Source organism: Sitophilus oryzae, unplaced genomic scaffold, assembly GCF_002938485.1.
Source record: "Sitophilus oryzae breed Bouriz unplaced genomic scaffold, Soryzae_2.0 scaffold_860_pilon_pilon, whole genome shotgun sequence".
In the NCBI taxonomy this organism is placed as follows: Eukaryota; Metazoa; Arthropoda; class Insecta; order Coleoptera; family Curculionidae; genus Sitophilus; species Sitophilus oryzae.
The window spans coordinates 1,970,262-1,993,931 of record NW_022147484.1 but is presented as its reverse complement, the minus strand read 5'-3'; the positions used below and the strand labels follow the sequence as shown (position 1 = coordinate 1,993,931).

At 30.5% G+C, this 23,670-nt stretch overlaps 6 protein-coding genes across 10 annotated transcripts; 3 read left to right on the top strand and 3 right to left on the bottom strand.

The window, feature by feature from the left end:
• Positions 1–4,989: 4,989 nt before the first annotated feature.
• On the bottom strand, positions 4,990–7,708 carry LOC115890293. Of its 3 annotated transcripts, none has more exons than XM_030910473.1 (3): positions 7,390–7,708; positions 7,062–7,329; positions 4,990–5,903 (listed from the first exon to the last, which is right to left on the bottom strand). In XM_030910473.1, the coding sequence occupies exons 2-3, from the start codon at positions 7,303–7,305 to the stop codon at positions 5,188–5,190; spliced, it is 960 nt and encodes a 319-aa protein (XP_030766333.1). In that variant the 5' UTR covers positions 7,306–7,329; positions 7,390–7,708; the 3' UTR covers positions 4,990–5,187. The 3 variants fall into 3 exon arrangements, with proteins under 3 accessions (XP_030766333.1, XP_030766332.1, XP_030766331.1); XM_030910472.1 differs by having other exon boundaries at positions 7,062–7,316; XM_030910471.1 differs by having other exon boundaries at positions 7,062–7,708.
• A 2,398-nt stretch (positions 7,709–10,106) lies between these two features.
• On the top strand, positions 10,107–20,150 carry LOC115890246. Of its 3 annotated transcripts, none has more exons than XM_030910426.1 (4): positions 10,107–10,161; positions 17,257–18,581; positions 18,782–19,176; positions 19,435–20,150. In XM_030910426.1, exons 2-4 carry the CDS (start codon positions 17,351–17,353, stop codon positions 19,513–19,515), a joined length of 1,707 nt encoding a protein of 568 aa, XP_030766286.1. In that variant the 5' UTR covers positions 10,107–10,161; positions 17,257–17,350; the 3' UTR covers positions 19,516–20,150. The 3 variants fall into 3 exon arrangements, with proteins under 3 accessions (XP_030766286.1, XP_030766287.1, XP_030766285.1); XM_030910427.1 differs by having other exon boundaries at positions 19,236–20,150; XM_030910425.1 differs by having other exon boundaries at positions 18,782–20,150.
• On the top strand, positions 10,522–13,524 carry LOC115890244 (gamma-tubulin complex component 4-like). Its single transcript, XM_030910422.1, has 10 exons — positions 10,522–10,852; positions 10,904–11,042; positions 11,103–11,421; positions 11,479–11,644; positions 11,694–11,999; positions 12,050–12,308; positions 12,359–12,539; positions 12,590–12,797; positions 13,054–13,122; positions 13,192–13,524. The coding sequence occupies exons 1-10, from the start codon at positions 10,784–10,786 to the stop codon at positions 13,471–13,473; spliced, it is 1,998 nt and encodes a 665-aa protein (XP_030766282.1). The 5' UTR covers positions 10,522–10,783; the 3' UTR covers positions 13,474–13,524.
• LOC115890249 (vesicle transport protein USE1) lies at positions 13,591–16,113 on the bottom strand. The gene is made up of 5 exons (XM_030910430.1): positions 15,792–16,113; positions 15,610–15,737; positions 15,374–15,546; positions 13,990–14,131; positions 13,591–13,933 (listed from the first exon to the last, which is right to left on the bottom strand). The coding sequence occupies exons 1-5, from the start codon at positions 15,935–15,937 to the stop codon at positions 13,893–13,895; spliced, it is 630 nt and encodes a 209-aa protein (XP_030766290.1). The 5' UTR covers positions 15,938–16,113; the 3' UTR covers positions 13,591–13,892.
• LOC115890247 (TM2 domain-containing protein almondex) lies at positions 19,637–22,605 on the bottom strand. Its single transcript, XM_030910428.1, has 6 exons — positions 22,539–22,605; positions 22,288–22,419; positions 22,141–22,217; positions 20,708–20,851; positions 20,492–20,651; positions 19,637–20,434 (listed from the first exon to the last, which is right to left on the bottom strand). Exons 2-6 carry the CDS (start codon positions 22,361–22,363, stop codon positions 20,193–20,195), a joined length of 699 nt encoding a protein of 232 aa, XP_030766288.1. The 5' UTR covers positions 22,364–22,419; positions 22,539–22,605; the 3' UTR covers positions 19,637–20,192.
• On the top strand, positions 22,173–23,631 carry LOC115890248 (pyroglutamyl-peptidase 1). The gene is made up of 4 exons (XM_030910429.1): positions 22,173–22,313; positions 22,765–22,963; positions 23,039–23,280; positions 23,339–23,631. The coding sequence occupies exons 2-4, from the start codon at positions 22,769–22,771 to the stop codon at positions 23,565–23,567; spliced, it is 666 nt and encodes a 221-aa protein (XP_030766289.1). The 5' UTR covers positions 22,173–22,313; positions 22,765–22,768; the 3' UTR covers positions 23,568–23,631.
• Positions 23,632–23,670: the final 39 nt, after the last annotated feature.

Sequence of the window (23,670 nt, the reverse complement as noted above, 5' to 3'; positions counted from 1 at the left end):
TATTTTTTTTCATAGTATGCGGTATATTATTTATATTATTATTTTAATATTTCGCACAACACGTGAACGCTTATTATATATTTTCATAGTCAATAAAATTATATAGAAATAAAACTCTAGATTCCTATCTAGATTATTATGTTACGTTTAAAAAGTGCTTTATTAAAAATATAATATTAATTCGGGAAATTAAAAGGGATGTGTCCAAGTTTTTTCCTTTTTTTAAGCTGTAGCTCCATGTCATGTTCATAATAGGTTTTTTTTAACATTTCATCAAAACTACGGAGGCCTTAAAAGGCCTTTTAGCCTCCGTAACTAAAATTGTAGAATCAGCTTCAGCAACATTAACATCAGTTACCTTGTTTAATTCTGCTTATACATATATTGCATTAATTTTTCTGCTACATTAAGATTTCTCTATTCTTAGACCTAATTTATGTGATTTTCTTAGCATATATGATTTATAAACCATATTTTTCCTAATGGAACGATGGAATAGGATATGCAAAATTAAGATATTTTAACTTTTATTTTCCAGACGAAGCATAATATATAGTATTAAGATTAAGACATAACAAATATTATAAGAAAGATCTTAATATAAATCACAAACTAAGTCTTAATTTAGTCTTGAATTTCTATTATTATTATTATTCTTATAAAACTAATAAAATCAAAACTCAACCTTCACCATATTGTCAAGATTTGGCATTATAGGAAACAAGAAATTAAGTAAATTAAGAAAAGAATATCAAAGTACACGATATTAAATACTGTAATGTATTCTACGATACAAACCATCTCCCTTCTAAAGAGAAAAAGATAAAACATAAAGCTTATTCTAGTCTTATCAATACACACTCTTCGATAAAATATATGTCTAAAATTGCTATTAATCCACTAACTTGATATTTTTAAGAAATTATGATACAAACATTAATTATAATCAAAGTATATTATATTAGTAACATTATATAATAGGTAAAATGTTACCTCTATCTCCGATTGCCGTTTATTGTTCTATAATAAGACCCGTCATGGTAGTACTTCAAAACATCAATACATGCATATAATCAAAAATATTGTTGCCTGTAAATAACTAGAAATTAAATAACTTGAAAGAAATAAAATAATTCTAATAAGTTTAAAACCATTAAGAAAAAATCCGTAAATGATAAATTTTAATTCTAATGTAAACATATAAATAAATGTTATTATTATTACAATTTTATATATTATAATACTTTCATTTCACAATCTTCATTATCCCGCAAAAAAAATTTTCAACTGCAAATAATTCGAAAATAAACTGTAATTTGGCAACATCGACGATGTGCGCTTGCGTAGTATCGATGATCAAAAGCAGTAAATATGGGCTTCAAGGTCAGCCACCGGATCCACACCATATCCACACCGGTAATGGTGTGGATCCGGTGGCTGACCTTGAAAGAGTTTTTGCTGCATATAGTCACAGACACTACGCATGCGCATATCTTCGATGTTGCCAGATTGCAAGTTATTTTGGAATTATTTTCAGTAGAAAACAAATATGTGCTTTTCAGTGTTTTTTGTCAATATATACCGTATGATCGAAAAAACGGCGTCCAGTTGGCTGGGAAATTACGATTGAGGACATTTCCCATATAAAATGACAGCGATCTTCATTTCATAGTCATCGCTGACGCTATTTTTTCAATCATAGTACGCGGTATATTTATATTATTATTTTAATATTTCGCACAACACGTGAACGCTTTTATTATGTATTTTCATAATCAATAAAATTAAATAGAAATAAAACTCTAGATTCCTATAATTAATCTAATTGCTCTAGATTATTATGCTACGTTTAAAAAGTGCTTTATTAAAAATTCGGGGGATGTGTCCGAGTTTTTTCTTTTTTTTTTAGTAGCTGTAGCTCCATGTCATGTTCATAATAGGTTTTACATTCCATCAAAACTACGGACGCCTTAAAAGGCTTTTTAGCCTCCGTAATTAAAATTGTAGAATCAGCTTCAGCAACATTAACAGTTACCTTGTTTAATTCTTCTTATACATATATTGCATTAATTTTTCTGCTACCTTAAGATTTCTTTATTCTTACACCTAATTTATGTGATTTTCTTAGATTTCTAAGATATTTTAACATTTATTTTCCAGACAAAGCATAATATAGTATTAAGATTAAGACATAACAAATATTATAAGAAAGATCTTAATATAAATCACAAACTAAGTCTTAATTTGGTCTTGTATAAACACAGGTATAAAACTAATAAGATCAATTGTCAAGATTTGGCATTATAGGAAACAAGATATTACAGTAAATTAAGAAAAGAATATGAAAGTACACGATATTAAATACTGTAATGTATTCTACGACACAAACCATCTCCCTTCTAAAGAGAAAAAGATAAAAGATAAAGCTTATTTTAGTCTTATCAACACACACTCTTTCGATAAAATATATGTCTAAAATTGCTATTAATCCACTAACTTGATATTTTTAAGAAATTATGATACAAACATTATAATCAAAGTATATTATATTAGTAACATTATAGGTAAAATGTTACCTCTGTCTTCCATTGACGTGTTGACGTGTATTGTTTTATAAGACTCGTTATGGTAGTATTTCAAAACATCAATACATATAATCAAAACTATTTGTTGCCTGTAAATAACTAGAAATTAAATAACTTGAAAGAAATAAAATAATTCTAATAAGTTTAAAACCATTAAGAAAAAATCCGTAAATGATAATTTTTAATTCTAATGTAAATATATAAATAAATGTTATTATTATTACACAATTTTATATATTCATAATACTTTCATTTCACAATCTTCATTATCCTTCTTACCTTAATTTTGGATATCAAGATAGATTTGAAATTACAAAATTAATTTTAGAATTTGTATTATTATTGATTAACACTCAAAAAAAACATTTCAACTGCAAATAATTCGAAAATCAATGTCGAAAATAAACTGCAATTTCGCAACATCGACGATGTGCGCTTGCGTAGTATCGATGATCAAATGCAGCAAATATGGGCTTCAAGGTCAGCCACCGGATCCACACCTTTACCTATTACTACACTCCATACCTATTAAGCCCCGTTCTCAGAACTGCGTCGTGTCGACAGCGACACTGATTGACACTTCAAACGACCAATGGGAGCTGTACTAAATTTAAAATTGACAGCTGTTTGAATTTTGTACAAATCTGATTGGTTCTTTTGTCGTGTCGCGGGCGACACAGATTGACATTTCAAACAACCAATGGGAGCTGTACTAAATTTAAAATTGACAGCTGTTTGAATTTTGTACAAATCTGATTGGTTCTTGACGTGTCGCTGTCGATTATCGCTGTTCTGAGAACAGGGCTTTAAGCCTGCGTTCTCAGAACTTTGCGTCGTGTCGACAGCGATACTGATTGACACTTCAAACGACCAATGGGAGCTGTACTAAATTTAAAATTGACAGCTGTTTGAATTTTGTACAAATCTGATTAGTTCTTTTTAATCGTGTCGCTGGCGACAGTCGCAGTTCCTGAAGAACTGAACTTTAAGCCATCGTTCTCAGAACTTTGGCGTCGTGATAGGCAGCGACACTGGGATTGACACTTCAGAGCGACCAATGGGAGCTGTACTAAATTTAAAATTGACGGCTGTTTGAGATTTTGCACAAAATCTGATTGGTTCTTTTTGTCGTGTCGCTGGCGACAGTCGCAGTTCGGGAACGGGGCTTTCGCCGTTCTCAAAGACTGCGTCGTGTCGACAGCGACACTGATTGACACTTCGACGACCAATGGGGCACTAAATTTAAAATTGACAGGACTTTACTCTGTTCAAAGGTTCAAAGGATATTTGTGTCGGTAGAGGTGTGGATCCGGTGGCTGACCTTGAAGCCCATATTTGCTGCATTTGATCATCGATACTACGCAAGCGCACAATTGCAGCTTATTTACGAATTATTTGCAGTTGAAAAATTTCTTTTTGAGTGTTAATCAATAATAATACAAATTCTATAATTAATTTCATCATTTCAGATTTATCTTGATACCCAAAATTAAGGTAAGAAGGACCAGTTGGCTTGGAAAAGACGATCGATGGCATTTCCTATATAAATTTACATATAAAATGACAGCGATCTTCATTTCATAGCCATCGCTGACGCCGTTTTTATTCGATCATACGGTATAATGAATATATAAAATTGTACTAATGATAACATTTATTATATATATTTACATTTACGGATTTTTTTTTTAATGGTTTAGATAATATAATTCTATAAACTTATTAGAATTATTTTATTTCTTTCAAGTTATTTAATTTCTAGTTATTTACAGGCAACAATAGTTTTGATTATATGTATTGATGTATTGAAGTCACGGCAGGCTAACTCTGCCCAGATCCCATTGTTTAAAATTTCTATAAAATTTGACCTTGAAATCACCATTATGGGTGCCGAGTCAGGGCCGGATTAAAACGTGTCAAAAAATTTCCGAGAAAATAAACTATTGATAGACAGGGTCGCATTAAAAAAAATACTGTAATTGACTGAATTTTATTTACACGATACTTTTATCTAAACAAATGAGTCGTTAACCGCGCATACTCCTCGAAAAGTAAAAATGAAAAAATCAATTAAACATTTAACTCTAGAGAATAGACAACTAAAATTAAAAAACATGCCAGGAGTTACAAACAAGAATTAAAGAAATACCCTAAGAATAAAACTACTGCAATGTGGTAATGTATATTTAAAAAAAAAGAATCAAAAATACGTTTTTCTAGTAGATATTTTTCGTAAATAGGTATTTTTGGTCCAATAATTAAAAAAAAATTATTCTCGTTTGTGTCTATATTATATATGTATAATAATGTACAATTACAGCCGCGCACATATTAGATTTCAATATTTATTTCACTAATTCACGTATATCTACTATAGAAGTAAATTTAAAATACCTATATTAAAGCAGAATTGAATTTATTTTGTTAAAAACTCAGGTTGGAACTCTATAACAATGCAAACAAGTATAATTAAAAAAATTAAAGGATTAAGGAAATCTTATACTTTTATAGGGTATTGGATTTTTGAGAACTTATATATTGTTACCTGTTGAAAGACAAAAATAAACAAGGTACCCCCTTTATTCCAATGACAACCTATAACTTATTCATCTGCTTCAATATTTATTACTATAATTTCGTGATCTGTTACATTTTCTTCCGCTTCCTTTAAAAATGAACATACATGTCCTAAAAGATCTGGTTGTGCTTTTATTTGTAATGCCCACTTTCGCAAAGTTGATAAACCTGGTAATGGATAATTGAGCTTAGTTTTTACATAAACATAAGATTTTTTACAGAGACAGTAAAGTGCAAAAGCCTTATTCATCTCTTCCATGGACCAATTTATCCGTTTTTTTCTTTTCAAAATCATGTCAATCTGATTATTAGTAAAAACTCGTCTAAGTGCATTAACAGACTTGTCTTCTTCAAAAGTAATTTTTTCTTTTTTTGGTTTACGCTTTTTATAATACTTTAATTGTTTATTCTGTAACAATAATTTACGCTTTAAAACTTTCATATCTGTCCTTAATGAGTTATATTTGTCTAGTAATTTTTCATATTCTTTATGATCAATATTCTGCTGTAAGGGTTGGATATTGTTGCGTTCTAGGATTGATTGTCGCTTTGTTGCTGGTAATACAGATTTCCATTCTTCAGAAAGAACTTTGTCAATTTCTTCTTTCCTATGACACTCCTGTTCTATCTTTACCTTTGCTTCAAATCTTTTCTCTCTTTCAGAAATTGGCTGATCTTCTTGGCCAGGTAGATTTAGGGTTGGAATAGCACTTTTTTTCAACAATTTTCTTACTGGTAAACCTAATAGAAAATATTTGTTTAAAAACAGTTTTTAGCTAATAGTATGCAGCACAACCAATATTCGCAACTGTTATAGATGAAATCGTCCTATTGCTGCCGAAAGTCACTAACTAATATTTTTCCGAACAACCAAATTCACTCACTAACTATGTTTTAAAGCGGAGAATCAATTACAAAAGTCATTAACTACGATTTCTGGCTATTTATGTTTTATTTTAATACTGAATAGTTACTAACTATAACATCTTTATGCAATGCAATTCATCTTTAGATGCATTTTTCTCGGAAGTAATAAAAAGTAAGTTAGTAGACAGTTAAAGCAAGGCACAATACGTATACGTATCTCTCGACACGTTACGCAGAAACCTACGTTACGTCTGCCGTTACGTTGTCATGTAAACAAGAGTTAAAGCAAGTATTTGACGTACGTAATGCAAATGGTACATTTGTAATTCTAAATTATTTTGTGAAACAATTTATTTAATTTTAAAACTGAAAATGGATATCTATTATTCCATTAATCCGCACTAAATTTATAAAAGTAATATCGAAAAATGAAGAAAATTATAAATGGAAATTATTTTATTACAGAAAGTAGTCCTTACAACTTAAAATGCTCTTAGTAATAAAAAATATAGGGAAACAGACAGAGTTTTATGATTATTTCATATGGATTTTGGCTAAGAACTAGCATATTTAATTAAATAGATTCCAAAATGAGTTTATTATGATGCTTAATATTTTCATATTAATTTATTACATATTAATTTATAGCCAGTTGTGGAAACGAATTGTTGTGAATTTGTACGTTCGGCATCATTCGGGTGAAAATCGAAACTCCTTCGGCTCGATATGTTTGCGTTTTGTATGTACGTAAAGGCACGTAAAGATACGTATCACGTATCCGTAAACGCAAGTGAATTTCTCACTGCGCAAGCGTACATGTCAAACGATACGTTTATGTCTACGTCTTTGGCCGTGCTTTAACTGTCTAGGGACTTTTGGCCGCAATGGGACGAAATATGATTGTACATAAACAAATCCAAAAGTTTTGAAAGTTCATATACATACTTTCTTTACACTGATGTTTTATAAAATTATTATTATTAATAATTTTTAATATACATCCATATTTCTGGCAAGTGTATATATACATACCTAATAATTCATTCCTCAAATCCCTGTCATAATCTGTATCTTTAAAATGTATAGAACAAATACTACTGTTGGCAGGATTAAAATTATCGGCTCTTCTGCATCGAAGAACCCACTCTTTCAATGTATTCTTTGAGACGGGATTTTTAGCCTTTGGAAAGTTGTGGTATATAATATCCAATTTAGACCTTTTTGTAGCAAAAGCGCTATTGTTGCAGCTGAACACAGCACATCGGCGTCCTGGCATCTCTTCAAATTCTGTTTAAAATATCTATATGTAATTAACAAAATGTATGCATATTACAAATATAAATCCTTATCCAATACTAACAAAATCTAGGGCTGTATCTTCTACGGCTGTTTTCTGTATCTATGAATATTAACAAAACTAGTAAAGGCAGAGGGTGAAGGTAAAGATTTAAGCGTTTCCTTCTACTATGATTTAAGTAGTTAATTTTGAAGTTATAGGTATAAACTTGATATTAATATTAATATCATAGAATAACTAACTGAATAATATATTCTACAACTATTGTTTTAACGTTTTAAGTCCGGATAATCGGCTTAAACGTTAGAATTGTTTATTTATTTATTTCTCTGACTTGTTTTTGTTTTCTTTTTCTTTTGTGACATTATGACCAAATATGAGGTTAGTAGGCTAGTTCATTATTGATTAATGGCATCAACTGCCAGGGCTATCCGGCAAGTATGAAAGTAGAATGTAAAAAGGCCTACTTAATTAAAAAAGTATTAAAATGTTAACAAAAGGCTTGAACAAAAGGTACAAAATTAGGATCAATGTATAGCATATATGAAGTACATATAAAATCAGAAAATTAATTATCGAATTCAATAAGAAAACGCTAAAAAAGTTGAGTGGACTGTTTATTTACCTATGAAACTATTTCTGGCTATAGCCATAGCTTCTGGTTCTTTCTCTTCTCTCTCTCTCTCAGAACATCGACTGTCGCGAGCGACACGTCAAATGAACCAATGGGATTTGTACAAAATTCAAGCAGCTGTCAATTTTGAGTTTTGTGCAAATCTTATTGGTTCTTTTGACGTGTCGCTCGACATTCCGAACGGGACTTTTTTAAAGCTACATGTCCGTTACATGTCCTTGTGTTCTTTAGTCATTGGTACAACCACAGGTACAACTCCCATCTTTGAATGTCAATCAGTGTCGCTGGCGACAATTACGAAGACAAGACAATTATTTATTTATTAACGTGTGTATAATATATAATTAAATAAAACATAATGTAATAACATATATTTTAAACGTGTATATACATATATACCGTATGATCGAAAAAAAACGGCGTCTTGGAAATGACAATTTCACAAATGAATATTAAAAATTACATTATTCATTGAATATTGAATCCGTAAGCAAGTGTGAAGAGAATTGGCTAGATTCATTATTATACCGGTTAATCGAAAAAAACGACGTCCAGTTGGCTTGTAAATTACGATCGATGACATTCCCCATATAATTCTACATATAAAATTACATAAAAACTATACAAAACGACATCGAAAAAAGACGGCGTCAGCGATGGCTATGAAATAAAGATCGCTGTCATTTTATATGTAAAATTATATGGGGAATGTCGTCGGTCGTCATTTACAAGCCAACTGAAACGTCGTTCGACCCTCGACCATAATGGTATATATAATGAATCTAAGCCATTACCCTTCACACTTGCGTACGGTCGTACAGATTCAATGAATAATGTAATTTTTAATATTATTACCTTCAATCATAAGATATCCTATTTTTAAGAATATCCGAATTTATTCACACAAAAATTAAACAATTCTGGAAGCTTTGTGTTATTTTATTTATTTTTAAATTTTTATTAATTACTCACTGAAACTATTATTATACACTTAAATTAGCAAATATTTTGAAAGAATATTTAAAAAAATATATGTATGTAATAACAAGTAGCCCACCACAAGTTTGTCCACCCCCAACAAATCTTGGCAGGTAAATTTAAGTTTTATATAACTATACATAGGTATATATTTTTTATCACTAGAATTTTTCATTTTTTATAGTTTACAATTATTTTACATATTTGATAACAATACTTTACACTTTTTTTACATGTAAAATATATAAAAAAATGTTTATTGCAGAAATTGTATTTCTCTGATTATAATTCCCTACGCCACTGGTGAAATCCGGTCTGAGTAGCAATATTTATAGTTTCAAACATTAATTATAATACAGGATATTGAAAATACTACTTGAAATTAATAAAAATAGTTTGGTTTGGATGTGGTACAAGACATATTAAAAGCATTTTACATATTTTTACTGCTATAATGAAAAAATGTACATTTTATGACCACATAACAAAAGTTGTGTATCGATTTTTACCTGTGAAATGTAATTCCAGCCACTTTTTTCTCGCTTCGGCCTTTGCAGCCATACTCTGAACATCTCACCATACTAAACAACACAGTTTATAAATTTAAAACAAAACAGTGGTCACAAAAAACATAAAAATTCGCTCGGTGTCACCTCGAAATCATGTCACCAAAGTATGGCCGCCCATCGAATTTTGAGGACACTCTCTCACTATCTGATTACGGGAGAATATGCGTGTTTCTGGTGTTACCCGTCCCCTCTCTTTCCTTGTCTAAGCCAGCGACACATCAAAATCAGATTTTTACAAAATTCAAACAGCTGTCAATTTTAAATTTAGTACAGCTCTCCCCCGTTCTCAGAACTGCGTCGTGTTGCGGCAGGTTGCGGCCGACACAGTTTGACATTTCAAACAACCAATGGCAGCTGTACTAAATTTAAAATTGACAGCTGTTTGAATTTTGTACTAATCTGATTGGCTCTTTTGATGTGTCGCTGGCGACACTCGCTGTTCTGAGAACGGGGCTATTGTTTGACTTGAAAGTTGAACAACTAAAGCCCCGTTCTCAGAACTGCGACTGTCGCCAGCGACACGACAAAAGAACCAATCAGATTTGTACAAAATTCAAACAGCTGTCAATTTTAAATTTAGTACAGCTCCCATTGGTCGTTTGAAGTGTCAATCAGTGTCGCTGTCGACACGACGCAGTTCTGAGAACGGGGCTTTATCACCATTTCGAGTGTTTAACGACGAAAAGGTCATCTGTCCGTAGCGTCTTTTGTCAGAATATTCGTATATTTAGTGTATTATATACCAATATTGTACGCAGTTTTGAAACTGATAATTAAATAAATCATATTAATGTTAACTAACCATAATAAATGATAGAATATCACTAAATTTAAATTGCCCCCCGTATGGTTGAAAACAACAAATTGATATTTGATTACTTATAGATTACCACCTATATACAAAATGACAGGAAGACCTGGAATATGGCGCCCAACTTGATTAGACCTTCTGCGCATGTTGACGCTCATTCTCTATCCCTTCTATTTCTCTGAATCATACGATATTTCTCTTCATTCCCCTCACCGCCACAATCCATAGCCCATAGCGACAAAGTTCTGAGAACGGGACTTTAGTTTTTGGTTGTTTACATTTAAAATTGACACTTGACAGGTGTTTGAATTTTGTTTAAAGTAATGACACTGTAGTGGATAATTTTAACAAAAGTTATGTGAATTGTGAATTTTTACAAAGATTTTTACCAAGCTAACGTATTTTTATTATAATAATTTAGCTTTAATTATCCAAGTGCTAAATTATTATACAGATCTTATTAAAATGATACACGAATTACTGTTCAATTTGTGGAATATTCCAGGGAATATAATAGACACCGAAGATAATGATGTAAATTAAAAATATAACTGTCTGAAAATATTTTAAATTGTACGCTTTCAGTGGACACATTTATTTGAATTGCCTCAATTTTTGCATCCAGGAGAAGAAGAGTTATTAAAACTGATTATAAACATTGGTGTTGATTACCACAAAATTACATTGTTTACAAATGAAATATTGAATCAAAATTTTGTACAAGGTACAAGTATATAAAATATATTTAACCAATAACTAGTATAGCTAGTATTTATAAATTAAGGTGGATCAGATGATGTGGAAACATTTTCTTCAAAAATGCCAACTGGTTTGTATCTTAAGGCATTTTGTCATGGGATAAATAAGGTTTTGGAAGATTACAGAAAAGAAATTTTGAAACTAGAAGATAAATTTTTGGAATTTCCCCAGTTATCATTAACATATGTACTGAGCTGTGTAGATAGATACAAAAATTTATTTGGAGTTTTAAAGCTAATGGTTGGGAAAATTAACAGCGAGAATTTACATGGTTACCTCTTATTAAATGGTTTGCACAAATATATAAATTGTGGTGTCGATCAAATTGAAGATGCCGCAAAAATGTAAAATATTTTTTTAATTAAATTAAGCTATTCTTTCAATATAATTATTACTTGCAGAATAATAAAGTCGGTAAACACAGTGTTCTATCAACATTTGTGTAACTGGATAGTGGGAGGTGATCTTGTTGATCTATACAATGAGTTTTTTATATGTGATGGAAAAGTACCCGATGAAAACTTTTTATATCCAGATCAGTTATCAGAGAGCTTAGTATATTTAGCAGTATGTAGGTATATTTAATTTGACAATTTCAATTGATTGGGAATTTTAGAAAAAAACAAAAATTAGAAGGCCACCACCAGTGAGGAAATTCTTTATTAATTGGGACATGGTACCAAGTTTTATTACTGAAGAATTAGCAGAAACTATTTTGTTTATGGGAAGAATAGTTTGGATTGTAAGAAATGATCCGAAAAAAGAAAAGTGTTGTGAAGACTATCAAATAAAATTCCGAAGGGATATATGGGAAGAAAAGGATACTGAATATTATATGAAAATCCAACAATTAGGAAATGACACATTCAATGGGGTGGAATTTAGAAAAACAATTGAAGAATGTAGAATAAAACTAACAAAAGTATCTCTGAAATTCCAAAGCTTCTATAGTTATTTATATTTAATTTTTAGTACCTTTGGGCAATAATGCTAGATGAGGGCAACCTTATCCAACATTTAAAGCTTATCAGAGACTATTATGCTTTGGGTAGAGGCGAACTCTTCCAGCAATTCCTCACTGTTTCTGAAAATCATTTAAAGGAAGCATCATCCCACAGAACAATTCAACACATCAATTTTATTTTCCATGAAACAGCCAGAAAAATATATGGAGAAAATGATAAAAGCTACTTGAGATTTGAAATGACATCATTAAATGGAGCAGATTCAAGTATTTTGAAAACAATTAGTTAATAAATCTTTCAATAATGTGTTTTCTAGAGGTAAATCCTTTTCAAATGCTTCAACTGAATTTTGAAGTGGAATGGCCATTGCATATTATTTTTCATCCTGAAGTAATGGATTTCTATAACAAATTATTTTGTTATCTTTTAAGACTGAAAAAAACCCAAATAAGTTTGTATCAGTTATGGTCAAATCATACATTAAGTAAAAGCAAAATGTAAACAACTTACCTTAGTTTCTAATGACATAAATAATGGATGTTTCTAGTGATCGAAGGGTCTGGACACTTCGTCAAAACCTTATGTTTTTAGTGAATAATTTACAGTACTATATGCAGGTGAATGTGATAGAAGCACAATTTTCCATTTTACTGAAGGCAGTTGAAAATGCTAGTGAATTTGAGGACATTATTAAAATTCATCATGAATTTGTCACAAATCTGTTAGCAAAGACTTTTATACTAACTCCAGAAGAGGTAATTTGTAATTATTAGAATCGTCGCAACTAAAGAAAAGGCCCAGATCGTCATCAATGACGAGACTACATAGCGATCGCCCCTTTTATGCAATTAGAAGGTTTGGTGATCTTAGATATTTTTATTCTAACGTCAACAAATTATTTCTCGCGGCACTGTCTAACGCCGAGGGGGCAAAATATTGATGGCGTTCCTGGCTTTTTCTTTAGTTGCGACCATTTGACTAATTGAGATAATGTCTATGTCACTATTTTAGTCTCCGAAAGGAAGTAGTAAGCACAGATTATATCAAATGCCTGCTCTGCAACACAATGTACCCAGCAAGGTAAGTATATCAGAACATATTAAAAATTATGTGTTAATTTTTATTACATTATTAAGTTAATTTTTGTAGGTTTATAATGTAGTTACAAAGCTACTAGAATTATGTAATAAATTTTGCCTTATGGCATCTACTTGGGAAACCAATTTAACTGAATCAGACCTTGAAGAACTGGAATGTTTTCAAAAAAGATCTGATGTTGCTATAGAATCTTTACTTTATGTTTTGTATAGTCTGCATGAGAAAGTCAGTGGTAGCCATTTACTTCAGTTATTACTTCATTTAGACTTTAACAGATATTTCAGCAAAAATAAAACAGACATGAACTTAACCAGTGCCCTTAATACTTATTAATATTTTTGTAAACAGAAAAATTGCTATTAAATAATTCCATTATAATTTTAATCTTGTTTCATATAAAATGGAACCTAAGCATAAAAAAAATAATTATGAGTAAAAATATGAGGCCAATATTTATGAAAATTATAATGAACAAAACTAATCCTAGCACAAATCAAATTAAATAAATATTGTATTCATTAAATTTTAAGGAAACTTTTCTTTTATATCGTATATCGTTTATATATAAACTTAATACAGTCTGCCCAGCGAATCGGGGAAGATTTCGACAGATGACATCTTAAAAATGACATAAAACAATTTGACTGTGAATTAAAATGACATACAACTGTCAGGGGTTCTCCCATTGGGCAGGTTGTTCATTATGGTAGCAACAACACAAATGTTTTTATCATTATAATTGAAAATATATTTTACTTGCTCTTCTTTATTACTTTCATAAATAGTACCATATCTAAAAAATACACATTGTTAAGTCTCTTACTGAACCTAGTATTTTGAGCAACTAACTTATAAAAACAACTAAAACAATAACCAGCATAATCCACATCCAACATTTCCAAGCTTTTTTAGAATGTTCAGCTAATTTTGTTGACTCCGTTACTAGATTTGTTAAGTTCTTATCACTTAGTTGCGTAGAATTACTTGCAACCTAAAATATATATGTGTCACCACTATGTAAAATTTACCAATAGTTGAAATTGATGCCTTTCAACATGGATGAATCTTGGTCAGAATTTTTCTATTAGCATATAAGGATATTTTGCCAACTAAAAAAAAAAACAAAATGTTTTTGCAAATTGAAGTTTTCAAAATGTCTTTAATCATCATGATTTTATTCAATTTTTTGAAAAAAACTATTAAGGTACGCGCACACTGACCAGAGCCGCACGAATCGCACTTTTTTTTCTTGTCGCGCACACTGAGCCGCACCGAACGCGCCGCATTATTCGCTATTTTGTTTCTTTTTGCCCCTAATACACCCGTATTTGCCAATCGAATTTCTCATCAGCCGCATCCGGAGTCCTGTCTGCGGTGATAAGCGTGTTTTTTTTAATATTTTTCGACAATGAATGACAACGAACAGGAAATAATTATAAGCTCCTTGCTAATAGAAGAAGAAGGAAAAAAAAAGTTATAGGTTCACAATATTTGCAAAAATCCACATTATTTCCATATTTAATTGAGAATGAACTAAAAATTTTTCAATAGGAGCCATGAAAAATTTGCGAACTTTCTTAGCATATTGAATTTCTAATCTCCTCTTCAGCTACCTACGTAGAGTGGAAGGAATTGCGTGTGATGTCAGCAGCACTAGCCGCATTTACCGAAAATCATTCTAGCCCAACAAAGCTGGCCGCATTTTCGTCGATGCGACTCGTGCGGCTCCGGCTAGTGTGCGCACCTTCATTGAAAGTAACACAAACAATATTTTTCTTCAGTCGATGCGGCGCGCGCGGCTCTGGTCAGTGTGCGCGTACCTTTAAAGTTATCAAAAAGGTCCCGAATTCTTTTTAAATTTAAAAAATAGTACCTAATACCCATTGATTTTTTTTGATTATTAAAAAACTATTTTTTTAATTTTTTTTCTCAAAATATACTCCTTTTGTAGCTCCAAATATCCCCATTAAAACAAAGTCTGTACTATTTTTGGACTATAATAATTTTCAAGCTATTAAATAACATGAAAAATTATGAAATTTTGAAATTCCCATTTTTCAAAGAAAATTTTAATTTAATTCCTTTGTTAGAACAGCCTTATATGATAAAAGAAAATTTCTGACCAAAATTCATTGAAATTGAAAATATCAGTTTCAACAATTGGGTTTCAGATAGAATGACCCATAATTTAAATTTAAAGTGATAAACCTAATTTCCAAAAGTAATATATTACTTCAGTGTCCTTTTTAATAATCTTGTTGGCTAATTCGGACTGTTCTTTTAATACTTTAGTGAATTCTAACATTTCATCAGTTATTTTCTTTTGAATATTTTCATGATATTTGATAACTTCATCTAAATCTTCTGCATTTATGTTACTTTGGGTTATGTTTCTTTGTCTTAAGCCTAAATACAGTTCAAAATACATTAGAATGAAAACCCTTACAACTAAATGATTATTATACAAACCTAGTAAATCTTCTCTCATTGTTAAAGGATCATTAAATTCATCATATTTACTAGCTGTTTTAATACCCACCAACAATTTAATATTTCGTATTCTCTTTTGATAATCCTTAATAGCTTCTAATGATGTGCTAGAATAAAATAACTAAATCTAATTTCCAAGGTTCTATAATTATTATATTTACTTTGGGTGTGTCTTGATCTCCTGCACCATATCTTCTAAAGTATCAACATATTTTTCAAAACGTTCATCATCTTTCTGATTTTTGCACATAAGTTCACATCTTGCAAGCAGTCTTCTCAAATTTATTTCATGTCTTGAAAGTCCCATCACCTTCGTGTATTCTAATTCGATTACAGGAATGTCTTTTTATTGTACACTACATACCGTTATGAAAGCAACGAGAGCAAGTGCATCACAAAGTGCATAGACAAGCAAGTTTAATTTATTTCTTTTTACTGACGTGTCGGACGTGTTTCTTTTTATTAAACATAGGTTAACTTGTTAACCAGCTAAACAGCTGTTAACTATCAAGGAGTTAACCACAGAGTCACAATAGAAAATTTTTTTAAATGTTCCCCCTCTTCCATAGAATAACTAACTGCCCTCTTCCTTCAAAAATTTCCGGTTCATTTGCACTACTTCATCTAATCATATAAAAAAGTAAATTTTTAGTTAGCGTCTCCCTTTTGCGGACAGGCTAGCGATTCTGTAAACATATTTTCATTTTCTGTCTAGTGACTCATCAATCGTATACAAATAGCATAGGCTAGACAGGAAATTTCTTGCTACGGAGTTTACAGAATCCCACCGCAGGGCTAATCTGGACGGGGCCTATTTTTGGGGCGGGATTCGAACCGCGGTCCAAGGCCATATCATGGTTAGTGGCCTACCGACATAGCGAGTGTTTAAAATCGACTCATACTCACTATATATATATATAAGATATCCGATCTCGTCCGGCCGCAAACCGGCGTGAATGAGCAGTTTGTGTGTCAATAAAATTTTACACTCTTGCCATTTGCCATGGAACAACAAACAGCAGGACACAGATTTCCAGACGGTCACCTGTCCATCCACTAGTATCGTCTTCCGCCACTTAACTTCGGGTGATCCTAGTTAATTATTTTATGGGGTTATCTATCAAGAACCGGTATTTCGACGTAGCTAGGCCGTTGCCCCTATAATATATTTGAAGATTTTCAATTTCAATCGTTTTACGCCCATAACCATCCAAGCTCAATGTAACTGACACTTTTTATCCTTTACCCCATTTCTAGGCCTGATAGTCCTAGCAGCTTAGGCCTTTAATTAAAATTCTGTAAACTCTACACTTCCACTGTGGAATGTGGAGTTCCCTTTGTTCCACACTACGGCCACATGACACATGACGGCCACACTCACCACTTATAACTCTTAGGGTGCAGCCACACTATCCTAAAAACGGCGTATCGGCGTAACGGCGTAACGACCTTGAATAGATTTCCAGTAATTCTATTGGCTGAAATTTTTGACAGATGAATTTGACAGATAAAATTTCTGACAGATGAATGTTTCAGCCAATAGAATTACTGGAAATCTATTCAAGGTCATTACGCCGTTACGCCGATACGCCGTTTTTAGGATAGTGTGGCTGCACACTTACAGACCATACAGACTCACTTTGAATTTAGTGTGTTCTGTGACTGAATTTTTTGAAGAAAGGAAAAAAATAGACCTATAAAATACTGTGATGTTTTGAAAATGATTTTTTTAGTTAAACATACAGGACTTTTCGTACGTCAACCGAATGGTCGAACTAGTTTGAAATATTTTTCTAAAACGATAGCCGGCGACCGATTTAAGCCTTTAGCCGGAAATACACTTACGGGAAGGTTTTTACTATATTTAAACAATTTCAACTCCATAGAAGAACCAGCAAAACTTGACTCCTGCAGTCTCATAAATACACTTAAATACCACCCTCGGGATGTTGTGAAACTTGAAACAACAGGAGTAGTAAAAGCCCTTACGCTTTTGCCTGATAGAAAATTTGTTCAAAATAAACAAGATTACACTAAATTGTTAAATCTTATTGATGGAGAATGCTGTGATAGGTTAGCAAGTCAAGATGTTACTGGTATCATTAGGTTGTTACATTCATTTATGTCAGCTAACCCAAACCGTTTAACAGAGACTAGATATTTTAGTCTTGCTCTAGATGATCTGATAAAAACATGTGATAAACTTAGCAAAAACGAATTAGTACAGGTAATATTTTTTATAGGACTTTTAAAAAAATGTTCTAAAGCACAATATATGTTAAGAATTTGCCTAAATAAGTTTAATAAACAATTCATTAATGAGCTGACACAAGAGGATTTATGCATAATATGTAACTCGACATTTAAAACTAGTACAAAAATAAAAAATAAGGGACTCTTGGAAAAAGTAAAGTGCCACATAAGTCAGAATCTTTTCATTTTGAACGATCCTGCTATCTTTGTAACACTTATCAAAACTCTAAGACATAATAGGTATCAAGATGAAGATCTATTAAACACAATAACATGTACAATGTTTTTTAACAAAACTATAAATGATTATTCATTTACTGCTATAAGTCATGTTCTTGCTCTTTATTCTGATTATCTATATCATCATGAGACAGTTCTAAAAATATTATCAGAAGAATCAATAAGAAAATTAAAGAGTAATCAATATAAAGCTAAAGATACATACTTAATAGACCAACCTAGGACCAAGGACATAAAAAGGTTTTTGTGGGCTCTTAGTAACTTGAATTACAAACTAGCCAAAGAAGATATAGAAACTGTTATTATCCCTCAAATTGTTAATAGGATAAAATCTGGGGAGTGTGAAAACAATCCAGGATCCTTTGTTGATATTGCTTTATATTTATGGATGATGCACTATAAGGCTTATAATCTTATTAAACATGTTCTTACAAAGGAGAATATAAGTGTGATGAGAGGTATGAAGGAAATATACTAATTGTAATAAAAATGAATCAAATTTCATATCATCATCATTTTCTTTATACAGTCCAAAGCCTAATAATTATTATACTCTCACTTTTTTACTTATAATTGTGTTAATATAATTATATTTCATATATATTCACTATTATAAATTTCCATCATTTCCATATTTTCAAATTAATAATCTTTTCAGCCACTAATCCAACAAGTATAAGAAGTATGAATCTCTTGCTTGTCTGTATATTCTATGAGGATGCAGAGTTATATACATCTTTAAATTTATGTCCTGACAACCGCAACAATTATGACATGAATATACAACTGCAGAAAAGACCTCTTTTAAATGAAATTATGGCAAATTTGAAATTAATATCTCTGGAAAATCATATCGATAAATATCAGAGTCAGTGTCAAGTGCCATATATAAATATTATTGGCATTACAGGTTATCATAAAAAAGTTTATAAATCAATAAATATAGAGATTCTTGATGATTACACTTGCTTGAAAAATACTGATAGTCTTCCCACAGGACTTATGGAGTTGAAACTTAGAATTCTGGAGAAATGTGATGAAGCCTTGATTACGGTAAATTGTATTTTTTTGGTTTTTAGCTGTTTAATAGTTGTCATTTGTACATTTTACAGGTATAACATTTTGGATAAGGTCTAAATAGAATTATATATGTATAGCTTTAAATTTTTGTGAATTTTTATATTGTGTGTAAATGTTTAGCTTAGTTTTTATTAACCTGTATCGAGTATTTTACTTTAAATTAAAAAAAGACATAGTTTAATGTTACTCTAAAAGCATTGATACTGTAATTATATAATATTTGGTTTTCAGATTGAGGCATCTGATGTTATAGACTGTAATAACAATGAATTGCAAGAAATTTTAAAGGATGAAGTATCTTTAGTTTGTTAATATAATTTTAGTTTAATAACTATGACAAAATGATATTTTAACTAAATTGTTTTTTTCTAATGTAATATTTATGAGAAAGTTTGTGAAGAGATGTTCTCTATTAATTTTTTCGATTTTTATAATAATTAGTTCCTATTAAATATTTGTAAACATATTCATTCCTTTATTTGCTCAAAAATAACTTTCTCATAAATTTCAACCAGAAGTATATTAGGGATAAACGTTTTATATATTGATAAAATAATACAAATTCGAATTATTTTATCAATTTATCTTTTATTGTACTTTGTTTTTTAAGAATATCTGATATCTACTTCAATGTTATTTACTGTAATTGCACCTAAGTATGGTATTATACAATTTTACATAGTCACATCAATTTTTTAACTATTTTCATATGGAATGTATGTGATTTGATTTTTAATTATATATGTACATCTATTTAAAATGTTAAAACAATAAATGGTTTGTATTTGTATTAATGCAGTTTTTATATTGAAAACATGAATAATTTTGTCATCCTTCAGGCCTATATGTAACAGCGTATTATAAAAAGTAAAAATTAAACTGAAAAAGAATAAATAAAGTTTTAAGTTAGAAGACACTATATAACTCTTGACTAAGAAAAAAAATAACTAAAAAGATTAACATTAAAATATTAAGCTTTCATAAGAAAGTTATAAATAAAGTGAACCATCAGCTGGACCTAAATAATGCAAAGAAATTAAAATAACATCTATGATAGTCCAAACTCCCAGTCCTCCAAAACTGAATAATTTACCTATACCCTCCTGCCAATGACCCAAATAAAATCTGTCTGCTCCAAAACCCCCTAGAGTTATACTAAGAGCCAAGGCTGTTGACCATCTATAACCACCAGTCCAGTTACATTTTACTTTTTTGTTAAAAGTACGGTGCCCTAAAAGTTATAATTGCTAAATATCTATTGCATTTAATATTAAATAAAAAAATGCACCTAAGCAGAGTATATCTTCAGAAACAGTACAATTTGTTATGTAAATATCCCTAGGAGATGCAACAGACTCACAAGTGGCTTTCATTTCACAAGTATGTTCCCAATGTTCTGTTTGGTAGCAATATCTACATAAATATTTCTTTTTGAAGATTTGTTCTCCCTGCAAAAAAAAACATTTTGTAAGCATTATGATATTAATGTTTATCAAAAACTTACTCTACATTTTACTTGAGACTTGGTATTGCATTCAGCTATGTTGTCTTCCCCATATGTACAGTTTTCTCTTAATTTGCAATCTAAACATTGTATTGGAAGATGCCTGCATTCTAAATCTGGAGGACAAGTTAGTACAAAATTTACCTGCAATTACATTTAAGTGTGAATAATATACATTTATTTTAATTTTAATTGTGATTTTAATCTTAATATATCCACTCGTATCCTTATAAACCACATATTTTAAGTCAAAATGTTCTATGTTAATTTAACTTCTGTCAAATGAACGTAAAATGCAAAATATGACATGGAAAAATGAGAAAAGCAAACACATATTTTCTTCTCCTGAGAAATTGCAAGCTCCAAGTCGAATAAAAATATATGTCAAAATGACATTATAAACATATTATAAAAATAAAAAATGTTATAAACAAAATGAAGCTGAACATAATTGTTAAATTATTTTCACTGGTAAAATGAACACATCAAAGATAATTTCGATGCACATAAGATTTATATAATTTTAGGCATTTTGCATATTAGGAGCGGTTTTTCACAATCTAAGTAGTATAAATTGGTTCAATGATGTACTAAGTACTGGTTTATATGCTTATATCTTAATACTGAGCGTGAGCTTGGTTGTATTTATAACTAAAAATTACATAGATGAAACATTGGATTACATCTTCATGTTATTAGGAGCAATATTAAATTTTACTGGTAAAAAACAATACTAATATTTATATTTCAATGACATTCAATTTTTAGGCGGTATTATGGCTATTATATATTACACAGATACTTTTAAAAGATATGAATATAAATCTCAAAAATATTTACTTATTGTTGGCATATGTGCAATATTAGCTGCAATATGTATGACAGCAGATTTACTGAAAAATATTTTTAAGGTTATTTAATCATTTAATGTAAGACAGGTAAAGTATTTTTGTAAAGTGAATTTAAAAAAATATGTAAAACTGTGAAACTATTTTTGAATTTTTAGTACATTTGTATAGAAATACTTGCAAAGGCAATACAAAATTTGGTACCAAAATTTTTATACCAGCATCAATAGTTATTCTATCTATTTTAATATTATTATATTCGGTATGTACTTTTATTTTTATTTTACTTCATATTACACCATGACTGTTATTATTTACTTTTTAATTAACACCTGAATGGCTAAAACCACCTTGTGGGCTGTTCATCATAAGTAACTAAAAATCATTTAGTAGCAGAGTTTGTTTTAAGTTGAACTTTATCTTATCTATCTCTCTATCAGTTTGAGCAAATTGAATTAAATATTTAAATACTGTGTACGCGCCAATTAACGGTTTTATGTAGTTAAGAAATATATCTTATAAAAGTTGAGATATTTTATTGTCTGCTAAAGTTCAGATGAAATTATAATATGGAAAATAGCTTACTGCTTGGTTTGTATTTTTAGGTCTGCTTGCATCAGTTGTATTATGTTCTTCGTTTGATGAAGGTATCTCATTATTTACTAAAAATAATTACATCAAATTTACAAATTATTCACATATCTGGATCTGGAATTTTATCAAAATTCTTACCTGTGTTTATATTGTTGACGAGAAACGTAAGTAAAAGAAGAACTGCTTGTTTTCTACTTATGTGAATACATTGCATTTTGCCATTAAAACAATTTGATCTGTTTACTTTTCATATTTTATTTAATCTCTTATCTGTAAAATGATCAAAAAAATACAAAACCATGACAAAACCAATTGCAAAACCACAACCTCAACCTCAACAATAAAATTGCCTATGTCAAGTCAAGTCTGTGGTCTGTGTCACGTGTTACGTCTGTTTTGCCCAGTTTTGCCCTTTGCCCTTTGAATAAGGTTTTGCCGTGGTTTTGATATGTATATGTTGGTTTTGCCCAAGTGTTGCCTACATTATTTTTTTAATAGTTGCCTACTTTAGGATCAATCAGGATGATTTTTCTGAATCATTGGCGTGCTTAGGACCGTTTTACAATCAAATTTATTAGATTTAATTTTTTTAATACATAGATAACATATTTTTAGAGAAATGTCGGTGGTTGAAAATATACTTGTAACAGGATTTGGACCATTCGGAGAGCACAAGGAAAATGCTAGCTGGGAGGCGGTATCCTCCCTTCCAAATGAAATAAAAGGCTTCAATGTAGTAAAAAAACAAATTCCAGTTATTTATACGCATGTTGAAGTAAATATCCCAAACTTATGGCAAGAGTATAATCCAAAGGTAGTATTTCAAGACGAAGCTACTACTAAATGGTAAGTTACTTATACAATATGAACTATATACGTTCTGTTTCAGCTTGTAGTTCATGTTGGTGTGTCGTCGTATACTAATGCTATTCAAATTGAAACACGGGCTAATAAAAAGGGTTACGAAAGAAAGGATATCTTAAACGTGTGCCCTACAAATAGTCAAGCGAATCCTTGCAACGAGGAAAGTAATAACGATTGCATTGAAACCAGTTTGTGCGCATCGACAATATGTAATCATTTAAAAGAAGCTTTAAATATTCAAACGGTTATTTCTAGGGATGCCGGAAGGTATAATAGACACCTTTTGCTTTTTATAGTAAAGTTTATAATGAAATTATAATTTTAGATATTTATGTGAATTTATTTATTACACGTCTTTAAATATAGACAAAAAAAGGACATTGTTTATCCATGTGCCGCCAGTAGATAAGCCTTATACGAAAACGGAATTAGCTCATGCTCTTGAGGAAATTATAAAATGTGGGTTGGAATTAGTTTTCAAGAATGAAGAAAATAATTATTCTTCTACTGCTGCTACAATTTACAAAAATGGACGTGCAGCAGCTGTATTTTGAAATTTTACATTTTGTAGATTTATTAGAGATGTATATAAATAAAAAGTAGATTAATATAGTAATATATCATGCTCTTATATTCTTACAAGATTCTTACTGACAC